At 48.2% G+C, this 14,709-nt stretch overlaps 1 protein-coding gene across 3 annotated transcripts in view; it reads right to left on the bottom strand.

Moving 5' to 3' along the window:
* Positions 1–1,914: 1,914 nt before the first annotated feature.
* TOM1L2 (target of myb1 like 2 membrane trafficking protein) overlaps positions 1,915–14,709 on the bottom strand; it is a 51,825-nt gene continuing 39,030 nt past the window's right edge. Inside the window, exons 13-16 of one of the 3 annotated variants that reach the window (XM_057427775.1) lie at positions 12,603–12,668; positions 5,593–5,652; positions 3,036–3,072; positions 1,915–2,554 (exon numbers count right to left, since the gene is read on the bottom strand). In XM_057427775.1, the coding sequence (XP_057283758.1) occupies positions 2,406–2,554; positions 3,036–3,072; positions 5,593–5,652; positions 12,603–12,668 (312 nt within the window). In that variant the 3' untranslated portion in view covers positions 1,915–2,405. The remainder of the gene's footprint in view (positions 2,555–3,035; positions 3,073–5,592; positions 5,653–12,602; positions 12,669–14,709) is intronic. The other 2 variants (XM_057427776.1, XM_057427777.1) reach the window with 2 other exon arrangements.

Raw genomic sequence — 14,709 nt, 5'->3', positions numbered from 1 at the left:
CGACAGGAACGGCACCAATTCATCCTGCGCCGGTAACAGAGCTCAGGCAATCACCAGACACAGCCTGGAATCAGATCAGCATCACAACAGAAGCTTGTGGCCACATCGGACGTGTCACAGCAGGGCAGGAGCTGGCAGCCAGTGCCTGAGCGTTGGGCTCAGCTGGTGTTACACAGCAAGGGCAGTTCCACAGCAGTGCAGAGGTGCAATCAAGGCAGACAGTGCTGGTGCTTTCCATTAGACATGGAGAAGATGAAACAGGGAGAAACATGGAAGGGAGAGGGCCAGCAAGTGGGGAGAAGAGGCACCTTGATCCCTAAGCTGTCTCCATCCTCACACTGATTTCCCCACCCATCCACTTGCAAGCCATGCTATGCTCTGCACAGGGAGCTATGGAGCAGTGGGGAGGTGCCAAGTTAGTGCTGGGGGTGGCTACATACAGAGGGATCCTGGAAGAGGATGCAGGCAGAGCAGGAGGGAGGAGAGACAAGGAGGGATAGCAGAGAGCGACATCTGACCTGGGACAACCTGGGAATCCTGCACCAAACACCTCCTACCAAAGGTTAATGTGACCTCTCAAAGACCATCAGTGCTGCAGCCAGGCCCTTGGGTACGAGGTTTTATGTGTCACAGCCCACCAAAGCGTGCTGTACCCTAGAGAATATGAGCTGAAATAACTATGCTCTGATAACAGCTTCTATCATGTTCACCTCAGCTGTTTATAGCACAGCTTCTCGGTGCAGAACAACTTCCGAGAGAGCTCGGCACACATCAGCATCCCGGGAAGCTCAGACACGCTGAGCCCGGACACAGTGGCTGGTTGCCCACAGCGAGTGCCCTGAGGAAGAGGGGGCTGGAGCACTGCTGCCTGCACAAGCGTTCATGTGATAAAGTGCTTCTCCCTGCCATGCCGTGTTCAGCTCTCCCTTTGATCCTGCCATCCTGCGCCACTGGCTTCCTACCAAGGAACATGCTGGGGGACGCAGCTGCCTGCTCCAGCTCTGCCTGTCAGCCCAGCAAGGCGGGCACACACGCTGGAATCCCTTCTGGCAGCGCCGGGAAGAGCAGCACTCTCAGCCATGCCTCTGGCAAAGCAAGGGAATAAGCTTGTTTGCACAAGGAGGAAGGAGACTGCAGCCCCACAGGAGCTGGGAGTTAATAAAGGAGCAGAGGTATCAAAAGACATTCCAATACAAGCAACATGGCCACGATCATCCAGCACCTTCTCAGGCCCAAACCTAGAAGGAGATGAGGAGTTTCACCTGCAGCACAGGCAGGCACAGGCAATCCCTCCATGGTCACCATCTCCTTCAGTGTTTTCCTACAAGCTTCTATGAGGTTGGTCTCTTTGTCTCATACCTACCACCAAGACCCAGCACGTCTATCCTAGCAGGCATGGCAGGGAGTCCAGGAACCTCTCTCAGTTCACACCCAGTCCATGAACAAGTCCCCTCCATCTGCAGGGATGTTATTTACAGTGGCTGAGACAGTCCTACAGTCACCGAAGGAGGAATCAGAGGTAAGGAAAAACCCAACCTGGCTATTCTAAAAGGCAAACACAGTAGGAAAAAGCCCTCCTGTGAGCATGCTCTCCCAAAGAGCAAACTGCTTCATGCACCGACCTTCCAGCATCCCTTTAGCTGGGTTTCTCATGCTCACCCACTGCCAGAGCTCCTAGACGTGGCCAACAGACTGCTTTTAAATTAGAGCAAGCCCAGATAAAACACATGGGGGGGGGGGGGGGCAAAAATACACCCTGTGAGATTAAGAATATGAAGCACCATACCAAGTGGGGGAAAGCGACCACCATATGGTACCAAGGGATGTGTGAGTGGGAGAGTAAAGGATTTTCACTTGTGAAGCACATGTTGAAAGGGGGAACAGTTGTTCCTTGCTGTCGAATCCGACACGAAAGCCAATCCATTACCATTTCATCTAAAAATAAAGACACGCTCCTCCTGAACATTCCAGCTCAGTCAATTACATGCTGATCGACAGAGCAGTCTACTTGGCAGGACCTGCCTACAGAAGAGGATGATCCCTACATAAATTGAAGGGCAAGGCTGCTCTCTCCCCTCTGGGCTTTTGTTTCAACGCAGTGTGACGTACTCATGCATTCTAAAGGGGTTTCAGCATCCAGAGCTGGTTTTGTGCAGCTGGGATAGGAAGGAGGGGATTAAGCGAGTGCTGGAGAATCGTGGTCTGGCAGGAACAGTGTTGGGCTTAAATAGAAAGAGTCAGCTCGTGGGGGTGGGCTGTTTGGGGAGGAGAAGGAGGGGAGGGAAAGAGAAGCAATCTATGAACTCAGGAGGAAGGAGGTCGTTGTTATTGTGGGAGGACAGAGTGGCCGCACAGAGCCATTCGCCTGCAGAGCACAGGGGTGGGAGGGTGGCAAAGAGCGATCTTCACAGTGCAAAGAGGGCATCCTCGGAGCGCTCCTGCTTTTTCCTGCTGGCAGGGTTTGTTGGAGGGGTGGGGGTTTCCTGGGGAGGGGAGGGCAGGTTGGGAACCATCTCCGCCGCTTTGGCTCGCTCTTCTAGGAATTTGTCAAACTCTGCAAGGCAAAAGGAGAGAGAAGGGAAACCAGGTAAGAAGCAGGCAGAGGTCAGCAGGGACTCAAACCCCAACGCCTGGCATCGGCAGGCACACATTCCTGTGCAGCCTGACTTCCTCAGGAAAGGGGTCAGTGTCCTCTGAGACACCCCAGCTCAGGCAGCAGAGGGAATCAATCCCACGCTACGCCGTCGGCTGCGACAGAAGCGGGGAGACATCATTCCAAAGGGCTGAGCAGCCTGCGGACGTGTTCCTGCTGGCGCACACACACAGGGCACAGCCAAGGGAGATGGTAGGAAAGCACTTACAGCCAGGAGGGCTCCTCACACCGTTTCATTTGCTCTGCAATGCTTTCCTCCTGCCTGAGTACAGAAGCTTTTGCTGGGGAACATCAGGCTGGGAGAAGTCAGCATCTCAGCAGGGCTCAAAGCAGACAACTCAGGCTGTGCACATAACCCACAGCCACAGGCATCTCTGCTTACCTTCACTGGTCACTCCTTCTTCTGGCTCGTTTCCTTTCTGCAATGGGAACAAAAAGGTGTGTGAGCACACAGGCTGCACCTCCACTGTTATCCTCTATACACATCCAGTGCAACTGGACAGCTTCCACCACTTGTTTCCACATGGTAACCTGGGGAAATCACACATCTCCCACACTGGGAGGCCAATGGTGACATTTCCCTGTGCTGGAGAGCAAGAGGATGAGCACTAGAGATGCTACTCAGGATTGCTGGTGGATAGCCAACCTTCCCTGTTGGACCAGTGCCGTTTCCACTTCAGACAGTAAGGTCTGGTCAAGAAGTGAGCTGTGTGAGTCACACAACCCCCGTACAAGATGACATCTCTGTCACAGAGTCAGGACTGTGGTTTGCATTGTCTCTTCAAATCAAATGCACTTCTAGCTGATAAAGGACACATGTCACAGAATGGTTTGAGGCCAATGCTGCTCCTGCAGGAGCTCATTTTAGCTTTCATAAAAGATCCAGCAGCTTTCCTGGTGCCCATGCTGTACAAAGACAAGCCTAAGGTGGGCTGCATGAAGGATGCTGTGCATGAGCTAAGAAAGCTGGGATGCCAGGGGTCAGTGCTTTTCGACCAGCTGGGTGCATTTCAACAGTGCTTCAATAAGGAAATTAAGAGTCCAAGGATGTGGCATCCCTGTCAATCCATTGGGATGTTAAAGAGGGATGAAAATACTCCTTGAAAACCTGCTTTGAAAGACAAAAGTCTTTCTCCACACCCTGGTCTCACAGAGGTTTTTAATGCCTTCAGCATCACAGCCACCTAGAATCTACTGGCTTTCTATTGCAGAGGTTTCCAGAGGAACATGCAGCAGCCACTGCTCCACAGGCAGAGGTACTGCTTGTGCCAGTGTACCCCCAAAAAGGGTATGGAAACCAGTAATAATTAGACAACCTAATGTGTAACTTCCTCAGCTGAAATGAATCATGAACAAAAACAGGATGGGGGGGACCCAGAGTGAAACCCAAAACTCCAGTCCAAACTTTGCCTGCTCTGCTCTTTTTGAGCAAGAGTACCTGGGGGATGCTACCCCGAGATCTCTCCATGAGATCTTTTCTCTTGCTAAATTCATTTAAATGGCAAAGATAAGAGGGTACTGTTTAAGCAGAGGGAACATGCTACATTGCCTGTGTTTCTTTAACAAAATGAGGCCAGTTTGTAATTCAATTTGAAAATGACTTCCTGGACCCAGGCCTGAACAAACTACCTGCAGCTGAACACCAGGGACATTCAACCAGTGCCAAGCTCAAACACTGAAACCCAGAGTCTGCTGAAGCACTTGAGGAGGCTTTGGAGAGCAAGAGGCTCTTTCTTCCTCTCAGTACAGGCAGCTCCTCTGGTCTGACATGCTGGAGCATGCCTGCAGCTCTGCTGCCAGGGCCAGGGAGCAGAGCCTCAACTCCCAGTGAGGAGCTGAGCAGGCAATAGCAAGGGGTTGGGGGTGACCTTAAGGAGTTACCTAGGGACAATATCGGAAGGTAGAAGAATGGAAGGAGATGATCTGCCAGAGGGGAGACTGAGATGAGCTCTTAGGCACAAGTTCTTCCCTGTGAGGGTGCTGAGGCGCTGGCACAGGGTGCCCAGAGAAGCTGTGGCTGCCCCATCCCTGGCAGTGTTCAAGGCCAGGTTGGACACAGTGGCTTGGAGCACCCTGCTCCAGTGGAAGGGGTCCCTGCCCGTGGCAGGGGGTTGGGACTGGATGTGCTTTAAGGTCCTTTCCAACCAAAACCATTCTGGGACCCTGTGATCCTTAGGGATATGGTGAGCACAAGGAAACAGTTCAGTTCACTAAAACCATGTTTAAAGGAAGTCTCAAACGTGACCCAGCACCCGTCTCCAAACTGCACTTGGTTAATTTGAGTCAGATGCTTACATTAACATAGAGACCAAAATAAACGTGTGCTGGATGTCCCACTGCTTAAACCACTGTGTGTTGGGACAACAAAACAAACTCCAGAATGAGGGAAAAGCTACTTTTAGTTCTGTGTTTCGTTTAATAACCACCAGACAATAATCAGCCAGGAGAAACTGAAAGTTATAAACACTGAAGAAAGTCTATTGTGAACCATGTCATTGCGGCTTGCTAATGTAACAGAGACATTGTGATCTGAAAGGAGGCTAAGCCCAGATCCAGCATCTTTTAGAATCAGGCCTCCATATAAGCAGGTACTTACCGTCCAAGCTTAAACATGTGCTTTAAGTCACGGAGAACAGAGGTAAACTTCAGCACATGTTTAAATGCTTTTCTGTCCGGGGACCAGAAACACATCATTTCTGGTGTGTGCGATGCTAACATGGAGAAGTGAAAAGGAAACGACTCAAAAATGAAAGAAACAACATTTTGATTGAATTGCTGAAGACAACCCTCTCTTCTCCTGCCTGGCTATTCCTTTCCATGGGAAATAAGCTATATGATTTGGTAGTCTCACTGCCTCCTATTAAGAGAAGTACCAGCAATGCATTGACAGTTATGTGTACAAGTGCCCATGTGAAAAAGGAAAATATAAAGAGTCTCACCAAGTCGGTACTGAGCCACTCCTCAATGTCATCCATGACAGAGGACTGTGCAACAGGGATCTAGGGAGTGCAGCGAGAGAACAGCAAGGCAGGCAAAAACCAAAACACATCCACAATCATGGCCACAGAGCGACGGAAAACGCCAGAAATCAGATTCAAAAAAAAAAAAACAAAACAAAAACAAAGGTGTAAGATGGGCTGGAAGGAAAAAAAAAAAGGAAAAAAAAAAGAAAAGGCAACAAAATATAAACGGCATTTTAAATAAAGAAACACTTGGGGAAGGAAATGATGAACAACAAGGCTAAATAAAACAACCCAAGAGAAGATTAGGGGGAAATGATGTGACTTGATGCCAGCGTGACTTCTCGACCACGTATTAAAACCATCAAGATGGACTGATGGTTCTAATCGTGATGGTGGAAAGCTTTTAAGGGTAGAATACTGGATCTCAGTTAGGTTTTGAAAGGTTAAATTTGCACCTTTTTGTTTTGGACAATGGGTATTAGGCACAGTGAAGGGTTAGCAAAATGAGGGGCTCAGAGTCTTCAGGCAACACTCCTATGAGGACAGTTTGGCTCTCTTTGCAGGTGGAGGCAGTCAGAGCTCAGGGTACACAGTCCTGTTTCCTTCCAGGTCCTCCTCCCTCCCCATAGAATCATAGAATAGTTAGGGTTGGAAAGGACCTTAAGATCATCCAGTTCCAACCCCCTGCCATGGGCAGGGACATCTCACACTAAACCATCTCACCCAAGGCTTCGTCCAACCTGGTCTTGAACACTGAGCCTTGGAACACTGGATTAAAGCAAAACTGTCCCAGCTCCATATTCTCTATATTCTATGACCGTCTCCCAGCAGATCCCAACCTGTGCCAGTGTAAAGTGTGGAGTCTCAAAGGTGAAGGTGAGGAGGAGGAGGATGGGGCAGCAGCTCCTGGCGTGCATACAGGAGGAAAGCACAGCACAGCACTCTTGACTCCTTGTCAGGCCTCTATAGATGGTGCAATGAAAAGGCATGGAAGGCTTGCATCTCCTCCTGTGACAAACCCACTCACATTTCACTGTCTGACGATGACAGCAGCATGCTGAGCGCTGAAGTTATCTCACAAAGTGCTACAGGCAACGGGGTCAGCGGAGGGAAATTGCTGCCTATTAGGTGTAGAGTTTCCTGACTTAACTACACTGCTTCAGTACAACTGAGGGCTGCAGGAGTAAACAGGAAAACTGCACAATAGATCTCGTGAGGACAACCTGAAAAACACTTGGAAAGCCAAGTCAGACACAGGTTCCAGGCCAGAGCACAGCAGTGGTGCTGGAGCACCTTTCACTAGACCAGGTTGCTCCAAGCCCCATCCAACCTGGCCTTTTTCTCCCAATCAGGTGGCCCTTTGTATTAAGGAGGTCAGTTAAGCCCTCGCTTGAGGTGAGGTCTGTGAAGGTGGGTTAGCTGTGTCTAAGGAGTGGAAATCCAGGCCTCAGTTCAAAGCATCTCCCACTGAGAGGCACTGGGATGATGGCTTGGCTCTGACTCTGCAGGCTGCTGGACAAAGTGCATGGGACAGATCCAAGAAGGGCGAGAGGTGCAAGTCGTCATTTTGCTTTCAGCTAATACGTGAAGATCCCAAACAGAAAAGAATTTCCTGCCTTTTCCTTTGGAATGGGCCAGATGAAGGATTAATTGCTCCTTTTTAACTTGCAAGGGAGAGCTGAATCACGCACATACTGCAAGGTGGCCATTAACAAGAGGCGGGCTCTGTAGACATCTTCCGACGCATTCCTTCCCAAAGACAAGTTGCATCTTGTAGGACTGGCTTGTTGGTTTAACAGCTTTGGAGAAGACAGGCTTTAGAAATACAAAGCAATGGAATTATTCAGCCTACAGCAACCTAAAAACTCCAGCAGAAGTTTCCCTGCTGTCTCTCTCCTGCATTGCTTAACACCGCACACAATAAGGGATGCTCTGGGAGGTGCAGCCTTCAGAGCTGCTATGAAAGGTGTTTGAAGGTTTCTCTAAGGACAGGATAATGTGTACGGAGGGGAGGAAGAAAATAGCAGGGTTTTTTTGCTCATCTACAAATAAAATAAGAGCAGCTGTTCTATAAAGTACATTATGCAGTCCCTGCGTTGGAAGAAACACGGTTCATATCTCAGTTATCCCGAAAACAGGACAGACGACTGAGCAAGGAACGGACTCTTGAGTTTGCAGGAGTCCTGGAAGAGCAGCTCAGCAGTACAGGAACCTGTGCTGCTGTGTTCTGTAAGACTTCAAGAAAGAAAGGAATCCCACTTTCAGACAGACCTACTTTATATAACAAACACAACCCTCACAAGTGCAAGAACACTTCTCACGCAGAGAGAACTGCAGGATAAACATATGAGCACGTCAGCCTTTTGCTATTCAGAACTGACCTTTTAAAAAGCTCCCCCTACCTTCCAGCACGCCACAGAAGCGCCAAGGGTTTGTATCTATTGCTCCTTCCCTCCTCAAACACAATTTATTGTGGCAGTCGGAGCCCCAGTTCCCCTATAAACCATGGGTTCAATGCCTCAGGTTTAATTTGCTGAGGAATAAAGAAGGGGGGAAACTCTTCAGAGTAAGGGGAAGTTTTAACGTGCTTTAAGATTGCACCGTTTCTATTCCAGTTGAAAGTGGCCACATGCAGACGTTTGGCTTTTGCCAGTCTCTTGTGGCTTTGGCAAGTTTCCCCTTTCCAGAAGCCCTGAACTGAAAAGTGTTGAGGGGAGTTTTGTTCAAACTAATCCCCTACAACACAACGGGAGCAATGGGGAAAAAAAAAAATCAATGAGCTGGTTTACACATTAAAAAGAAACAACAGTTGCTGGGAACAAGCAGCAGTGGCAGCCACAGACTACGTGGAAATGGCTCCAGAGTGGGATAGCCTCTAGTTAATACTTTGATTATGCAAACATACACGGTCTAGTGAAGCTCTGAGTCTTTGCAAGACAGTTCCCTCGACAGTCATTGTTGGCTGCAAGAGCTGTTTTTATACCAAGATTGTGATTTCTTTGAGTCTATACTCAAAGTCAATGGAAGCTAAGTCACAAAATAGTTTTGGGTCCTTTACGTAACTGGCCTGAATTAAACATTGGGCTCAGTGGTCAAGTTCCTTTTTTATTTCGTCTTTGGAAAATCCTACTAATGGGATCATCTCAACAATCCCGAAAGGGAAATGGAAAAGGAGGGCTGGGAGAACAAAAGGAAGCACTCAGTCCCACAAAACCCACAGGAACCTGGAATTCAAGGCCTTACTTCGGTCTAAGTTAGATCGTGTTGGTGTTCTCACTAGCAATCAAAAGCCAAAGAGTATTGCCAATAGATTTCCTCAGACGTCATATAATCCAATATTCTACCCTTAAAAAGGCAGTTTGAGGTTATTATCATCACATTTCATTTCTATTAAAGATGATCCCACTGGAAAAGAAGCAGGTATGAAATGACAATTCAGGTTTCTAGGTGAGCTCATTAATGTTCTTCAAATGTTTAACAAGGTTTGTGCTAATTGTTGCTAGACTACTGTCTTGTAGTAGTTTAGTTAATCCCACTTCTTTCTATGACAAAGCTGACACCAACACTTGGTTAGTTGCTATTCACTCCCCCCCTCAGTTAGCAATAGTAAAGAGAGGTCTGTCATTCCTACAGCAGCAGAACGAGCACTAAGATGCGTACTAGCAGTCTACTCCAGCTTACTACTACAGACTTACCACCTATTTAAAGCTGTTGTAATCTTGAAATAGCTGCCTGGCCTCAATATTAGAACATGTTTGACTTTACAGGTAAGGGTTTAATTAGCTACTTGATTACTTGGAACTGTGTTTGCACATTGCATAGACAGGGAAAGCAAGAGCTCAGGTGAGGTACGCTCCCCAACACAGCCTGTTGTGCCCGTACAACAACCAGCCCATCTGGATCTGATGGCATGTCCAGGCAGTGAAAGCCTTTGTTCACGTGGGTGTCCCTATAGAGTGGCTCCATAAAATGCCATGGCTGGGCAGGGAATGAAACCTATGTGGTCTTCAGAACAAGGGAACAAGCCTGCTTGCCTTCAGAAGGGTCTCACCACACTGAAGAAATGAGATCTTCCTGTGTTTATCTCTCTTATCTGTCCACAGCTCAAGCACTTTAGTCCCCAAGAAGATGATGTATTTCAACAGTCTCGTGTTACCCAAGGCATTTCCACATCTTAGATCCTATCTCTCTACTGAAGGCACATAGCGGCATCCCACTTTGTCACCGATCAACAACATCTAGCAAAGGTTTCATTTACTCTTTACTCACATATCTTTTTATCTCCTCTTCAGCCAGGCATGCTGCTGGTGGTCGAGATGCAATGCTGAAAGCTCTTCCTATCACTTTGTGACCTCTGGTTCAGTTTTAGTCTTCCCACATAACACCTGCCCTGATGTGGTGGCTTAAGCAACACCTACTTCTCACTTTCATTATAAACACCTATTTGGCATGTGAGTGGGGTAACAGATGATCATAACAATTAGATCTCAATTACTGCCCAAACTCATGAGGAGGGAACTGGAATTACCTGCACTAAAATGTGGTGGCCTTATGCTCAAGTCTGTGCCTATGAGCTGCTGATACAAACCCCTGTATGACACCCCCCTTGCAAAATCCCAGACCTTACACTGCAAACAGACCCATCACTGGAACAGCTCAGCTGCCATCCCTAAATCACATTTGAACCACAAACTTTTCTGTAGCTATCACTCTGTCTACATTAGCTGGGATGGATAAAGGTGTGGTTTGTGTCTCCGTGGTCCTGGCATCCCTTTGTCAGCAGAACTGAGCTGTAGGTGAAGCCGAAACAGAAGCAACACTGCCAAGAGAGTACAAAAGCCCTGAGTGAGCCCTCCTCTGCAAAGGTGTGGTGGTAGAACTGGGATGCACAGAAATGGAGTGAGAAGAACTCAACCCTAAGCTAAAACATCACGGTTTGGGATATAAAACGTATCACGAGGGATGCTCTGGCATGGGGAGGATGCCCTTTCAGTGGTCACAGTGTTGTACAGGCACAGCTAATGGCAATGTCAGCTCACCCCTCTTATACCTCTCCAAGTACAAAAAGTTGCCAAGGGAATGTGCACATCAAGTTCATACCTGGGATGCTAAGTATTCCACTGGTATTGCAAATGCTACAAAGTCGTATTAATAAATATGGTTAAGAACTACAGCCAGTTACAAGGAAAACAGAGTTAATCATTAGTTTTGGTTTAGGCATTTCTCTCTCACATTTAGCATACAAACAAGGTGACAGGTTTGTAAGATCTGGACAGCCAGATCCCTTTCCCTCCCCAGATCCATATGGCTCCACGAATGCTGCAGTATCCTTTTTCCAGGCTGAATAACCACAAGCCAATGAAGGAATATTGTCTTTGTTTTCTTAATAAAGCAGTGGCGAGAGTGGTGGGAACAGCAGGGGGGCCGATTTCATGCTTCCCCGCTCTTGTAAACAGTGGAAAGGCAAAGAAGAGGAACTAACTAAATCACTGGGTTATTCATTATGGATGAACATCTCACAGCAGCACAGCACATCTCGGGCTGCAACAGAGCCACCAAGCAGCAAGAGCCTCTGTGAACTACAGTCAACGCTATCAGAGGCAAAGCGAACGCTGCACACTCCACACCTTTTCACTCTGGTGTTGAGCTGGGGGTCTCTGACAAGCCCCAAACTGAAATGCTGGCTCCCAAGGACAGGTACCTACAGTTTGAGTTTACCCACATGTGTCTGCAGGCACAGCATCGCTTTCGGGTGCTTGCACGGGCAGGTAGATACAATTGGATGGATGCTATGTGTGCAATGGCATGCAAACGCCTGACAAATTCCTAACCTGCCCCTCAGAAACCACCTGGATTAGCCCTAAATCTAAAGGAATAAATACAAAGTGTTTCACAGATTATTTGATATTGGATTTTCTCAACCTTAAACTCTCTGGAATGTTTCTCTTCATAAGCACTGGGCAGCCTGGTCTGGGATATTCAAGGCTCTCCCTGGAGTGAGGCATTCCTGCCCCATGGGGCCTCCTGACACCCAGCCCCACAGGCTGCACTGCAAGTGCACCCCAGCCCAAAGGGAATTCTATACTGGGCCTTTACTGAACTCAGCTCCAGCCAGGACTGCTTCAGAGGGTGTTTGTACAGTCACATCATTGGTACTAATCTTAAACAACACTTCAAATGATGGATTATGGCATCCAAAAACACAAAACTGCTCTTAGAACTTGGCTTTAAGGCATAGCTGAGACTATTTTTTACCTACCTCTGACTTCTGCACTTAAAGCAGGCTTTTGAACTGCTCTCTGCAAGCCTGTTGATGAAGGACAACTTCAAACAAGGTCAACATGTGCAGAGATTCAGTGATGTTCAGAAGCCTGATTTTATCAGAGCACTGGCATCACTAGACATGGGAATTAAGTCCTGAAAGCCAGAAACACTCTTGTACCTTTTGGAGTCTGAATCCCAATGGCAGTGGGGTGCAAGAAGTCAACAGTGGGGAGCAGCTCTCCCATTCCTTTCATACAGAACTATCCCTGCATTATTCATTCCAATAGGTATGATCCTACAGCTTCCATATGTTTATTCCAGACCACATACTTAAGCACTACCAGAAAAGGCTGCTTTAAAGACACATAGGAAGTATGCTCTTTATGGACAAGATCCAGGAGACTTGTGTTTATCCCTCGAAAAGTGGATACTGCATAAATAAATCAAGACAGTATAAGGAACCGAATGGATCCCCAGGCTTCTTCCAAAGGCAATGGGGGATCCTACAGATGATTCAGTTGGTTACAGGCCTGTATAAACCAGGAATTGGTGCAAATCTTTCCCTTTGCCCCAGGAAATGATGTAGGTAGGAAATAAACTCCTTGTACTGTCTGATTTCAAGCGGTTCAGTAGGGCAGGACAGGAGGTGAATGGAGGATGGTTATTCTAGGTGAAGGGGCTGGGGTGGGCAATAGGAATCGCTTCACTGGTGAAGTCCTCACCATTCCTTGTGTAATTAGCCACTTGTCTATGGGCTCCATGTCTGAGTTCCCACCTTTACCTCTCCTCTGTGTTGAGAACAGAAAGGTCCATAAAGAAAGAAACCACAGCAACAACCCATTATAAAGTAACAGAACAGCAGCAAGTTGAAAACTTCACATCCACGTCACACACAGAGATGCATCTCCCTCTGCTCCCTGTCCGCTCTGTGGAGGGACAGGCCTCCCCCTGACCTCTGCACCTCCTACAGACAGCTCATGGTATTTGAGCACTTCCTCCCCACCGATATTAAAACCCAACGCCACTGACTAGTAGTGAGGCTGATGTTTGTCATCTTAGAAGGAAGATACAGGCTACCCAACCTACTAAAATCAGACTTACTGGAACCACACTGTGGAGTTTCCCCTGTTTATGAAGCTGGGAGTTGCAGCACACCCTAGTTACCTGCTTGATCTCAGCAGACACACTCTGCCCCAAACTCGAAGTGTGACAGCTCTACTGTTGGTGCTGAGCAGGAGGGTAAGTAAAGCAGTTTGCTGCAGTGCTCTGGCAACCTTTCAAAGTGCCCCTCTTGAGGAGCAGCAGAGGTTAAAAGGACTATGTTCAGTTGCAGATTGCATGGCACAGCAACACAGAGACTCCCAAGATGGTTCAGTGTCATTCAGCATCTCATCTCTGTGCCAGGGCATGGGTGCAGAGTCATCTCCAGCTCCAGAGGGGCTGGCCTGGGACAGAGCACAGTGATTCCAGCCCACCAGCCCTGGTAGAACCGGGCCAGCTCAGCAGAGCCACTGGTGTGGTTATGTACGACACTCATACCCATGGTGCCCCCATTCCACACATAATGGAGAATCAGCTGTAACCTTTTACATCTCATTGCAGTACATGTGCTGCAAAAGAAGGGGGGGGGACACGACAAAACCACTCCAGCTTCATCTCCTCTCTGGGTAACACCAGAGGATTGTTTCTTGGCCACCTCTCCTCCCAGTCGTGATCACGCAACCGCTCCGTGGCAACGAAAGCAATTCCCAACATGGAAAAGCAATATTAAGAAAACTGTTATTTTTAGCTCCTCTCGTTTCCAGCTGCTAAATCATATGAGAAGCCAGCTCATGCCACGTGAGCAGCCATCTCCCTGCAGACCATTCTGAGAACGGCTGCATTAGGAACGTCGGATGTGCTGGGTTTTACCCCTGGAACAAGACATGTGTGAAGAATGTGTTGTGAAACTCTTGGCTCCTCCCTAGAGCTGCTCTTAAATTAGCTCTCTACCCAAATGAATGCGTGTCGTTTGGTTACTGAGCGCTGCCAGGGGGTTTTGACACACATAACTTGAGGAGGGTTTAATTTCCTTGCAGAAGAGACACCCACAAGCCTCACAAACGCTTGACACGAAGCGGTGTTTACCCACGAAGGGCTGAGTTTCAAAACAAGCGATTCTGATGACATGATGCAGTCAGCAGGACCTTTGAAAAGGGGCTGGAAGGCTCTGCAACACCTCAGAGCCCAAAGTTCTGCAGCCCATAAAGCCTCTGCCTCAGAAAATACTTTGACCATCAGGTTAGCTCAGACACAGCCCTTTGAACTGACACCACTCGGGGCAGAGCTGGTGTGAATGACACGTCCCATCAGGGCCTCAAGCAGAACTGGCTGAGAACAAAAGTGTTAATAACTAAGGACACGACCCTGTGGCCACCAAGGGGAATACAGCCCCTTGACCAGTAGTTAAATGCAGGCCCCTTTGCTTTTCCAGGAACAAAGAGGAGAAGCTCAAATCCTTTCCCAGGTCCTGCCAATAACTCAGCACAGTGACACTGAGGGCTTGGGTTGTCACACTGGCTTCAGGAATTCCCCTCTCATCCCTACCTTAATGTACTTCTGCCTTCCCATGCTTCCTTTTTTCCCCCTCGCTGCTGCTATGAGTTTTTGTGGGGCTGAGCTTGAAACTGGTCATGGGGCTGACCTGGGTTATAAATTATCCTTTCTGCAGCAGGACAGGGACAGGAACAAGCAGCTGGATTTGGGGGAGGCAGTAGGGGAGGGGATGCTCCATAAGGAATCATTGCTGAAGCCCTGATGCCATTGAACTATGGCCCAGGCAGGCAGGCA

This window comes from Pezoporus wallicus, unplaced genomic scaffold (assembly GCF_028554395.1).
Source record: "Pezoporus wallicus isolate ANWC-B61680 ecotype Strahan unplaced genomic scaffold, APGP_CSIRO_Pwel_v1 contig_10768, whole genome shotgun sequence".
Lineage (NCBI taxonomy): Eukaryota > Metazoa > Chordata > Aves > Psittaciformes > Psittacidae > Pezoporus > Pezoporus wallicus.
The sequence above is the reverse complement of the archived record's forward strand: the minus strand, read 5'-3'. Positions and strand labels throughout refer to the sequence as shown.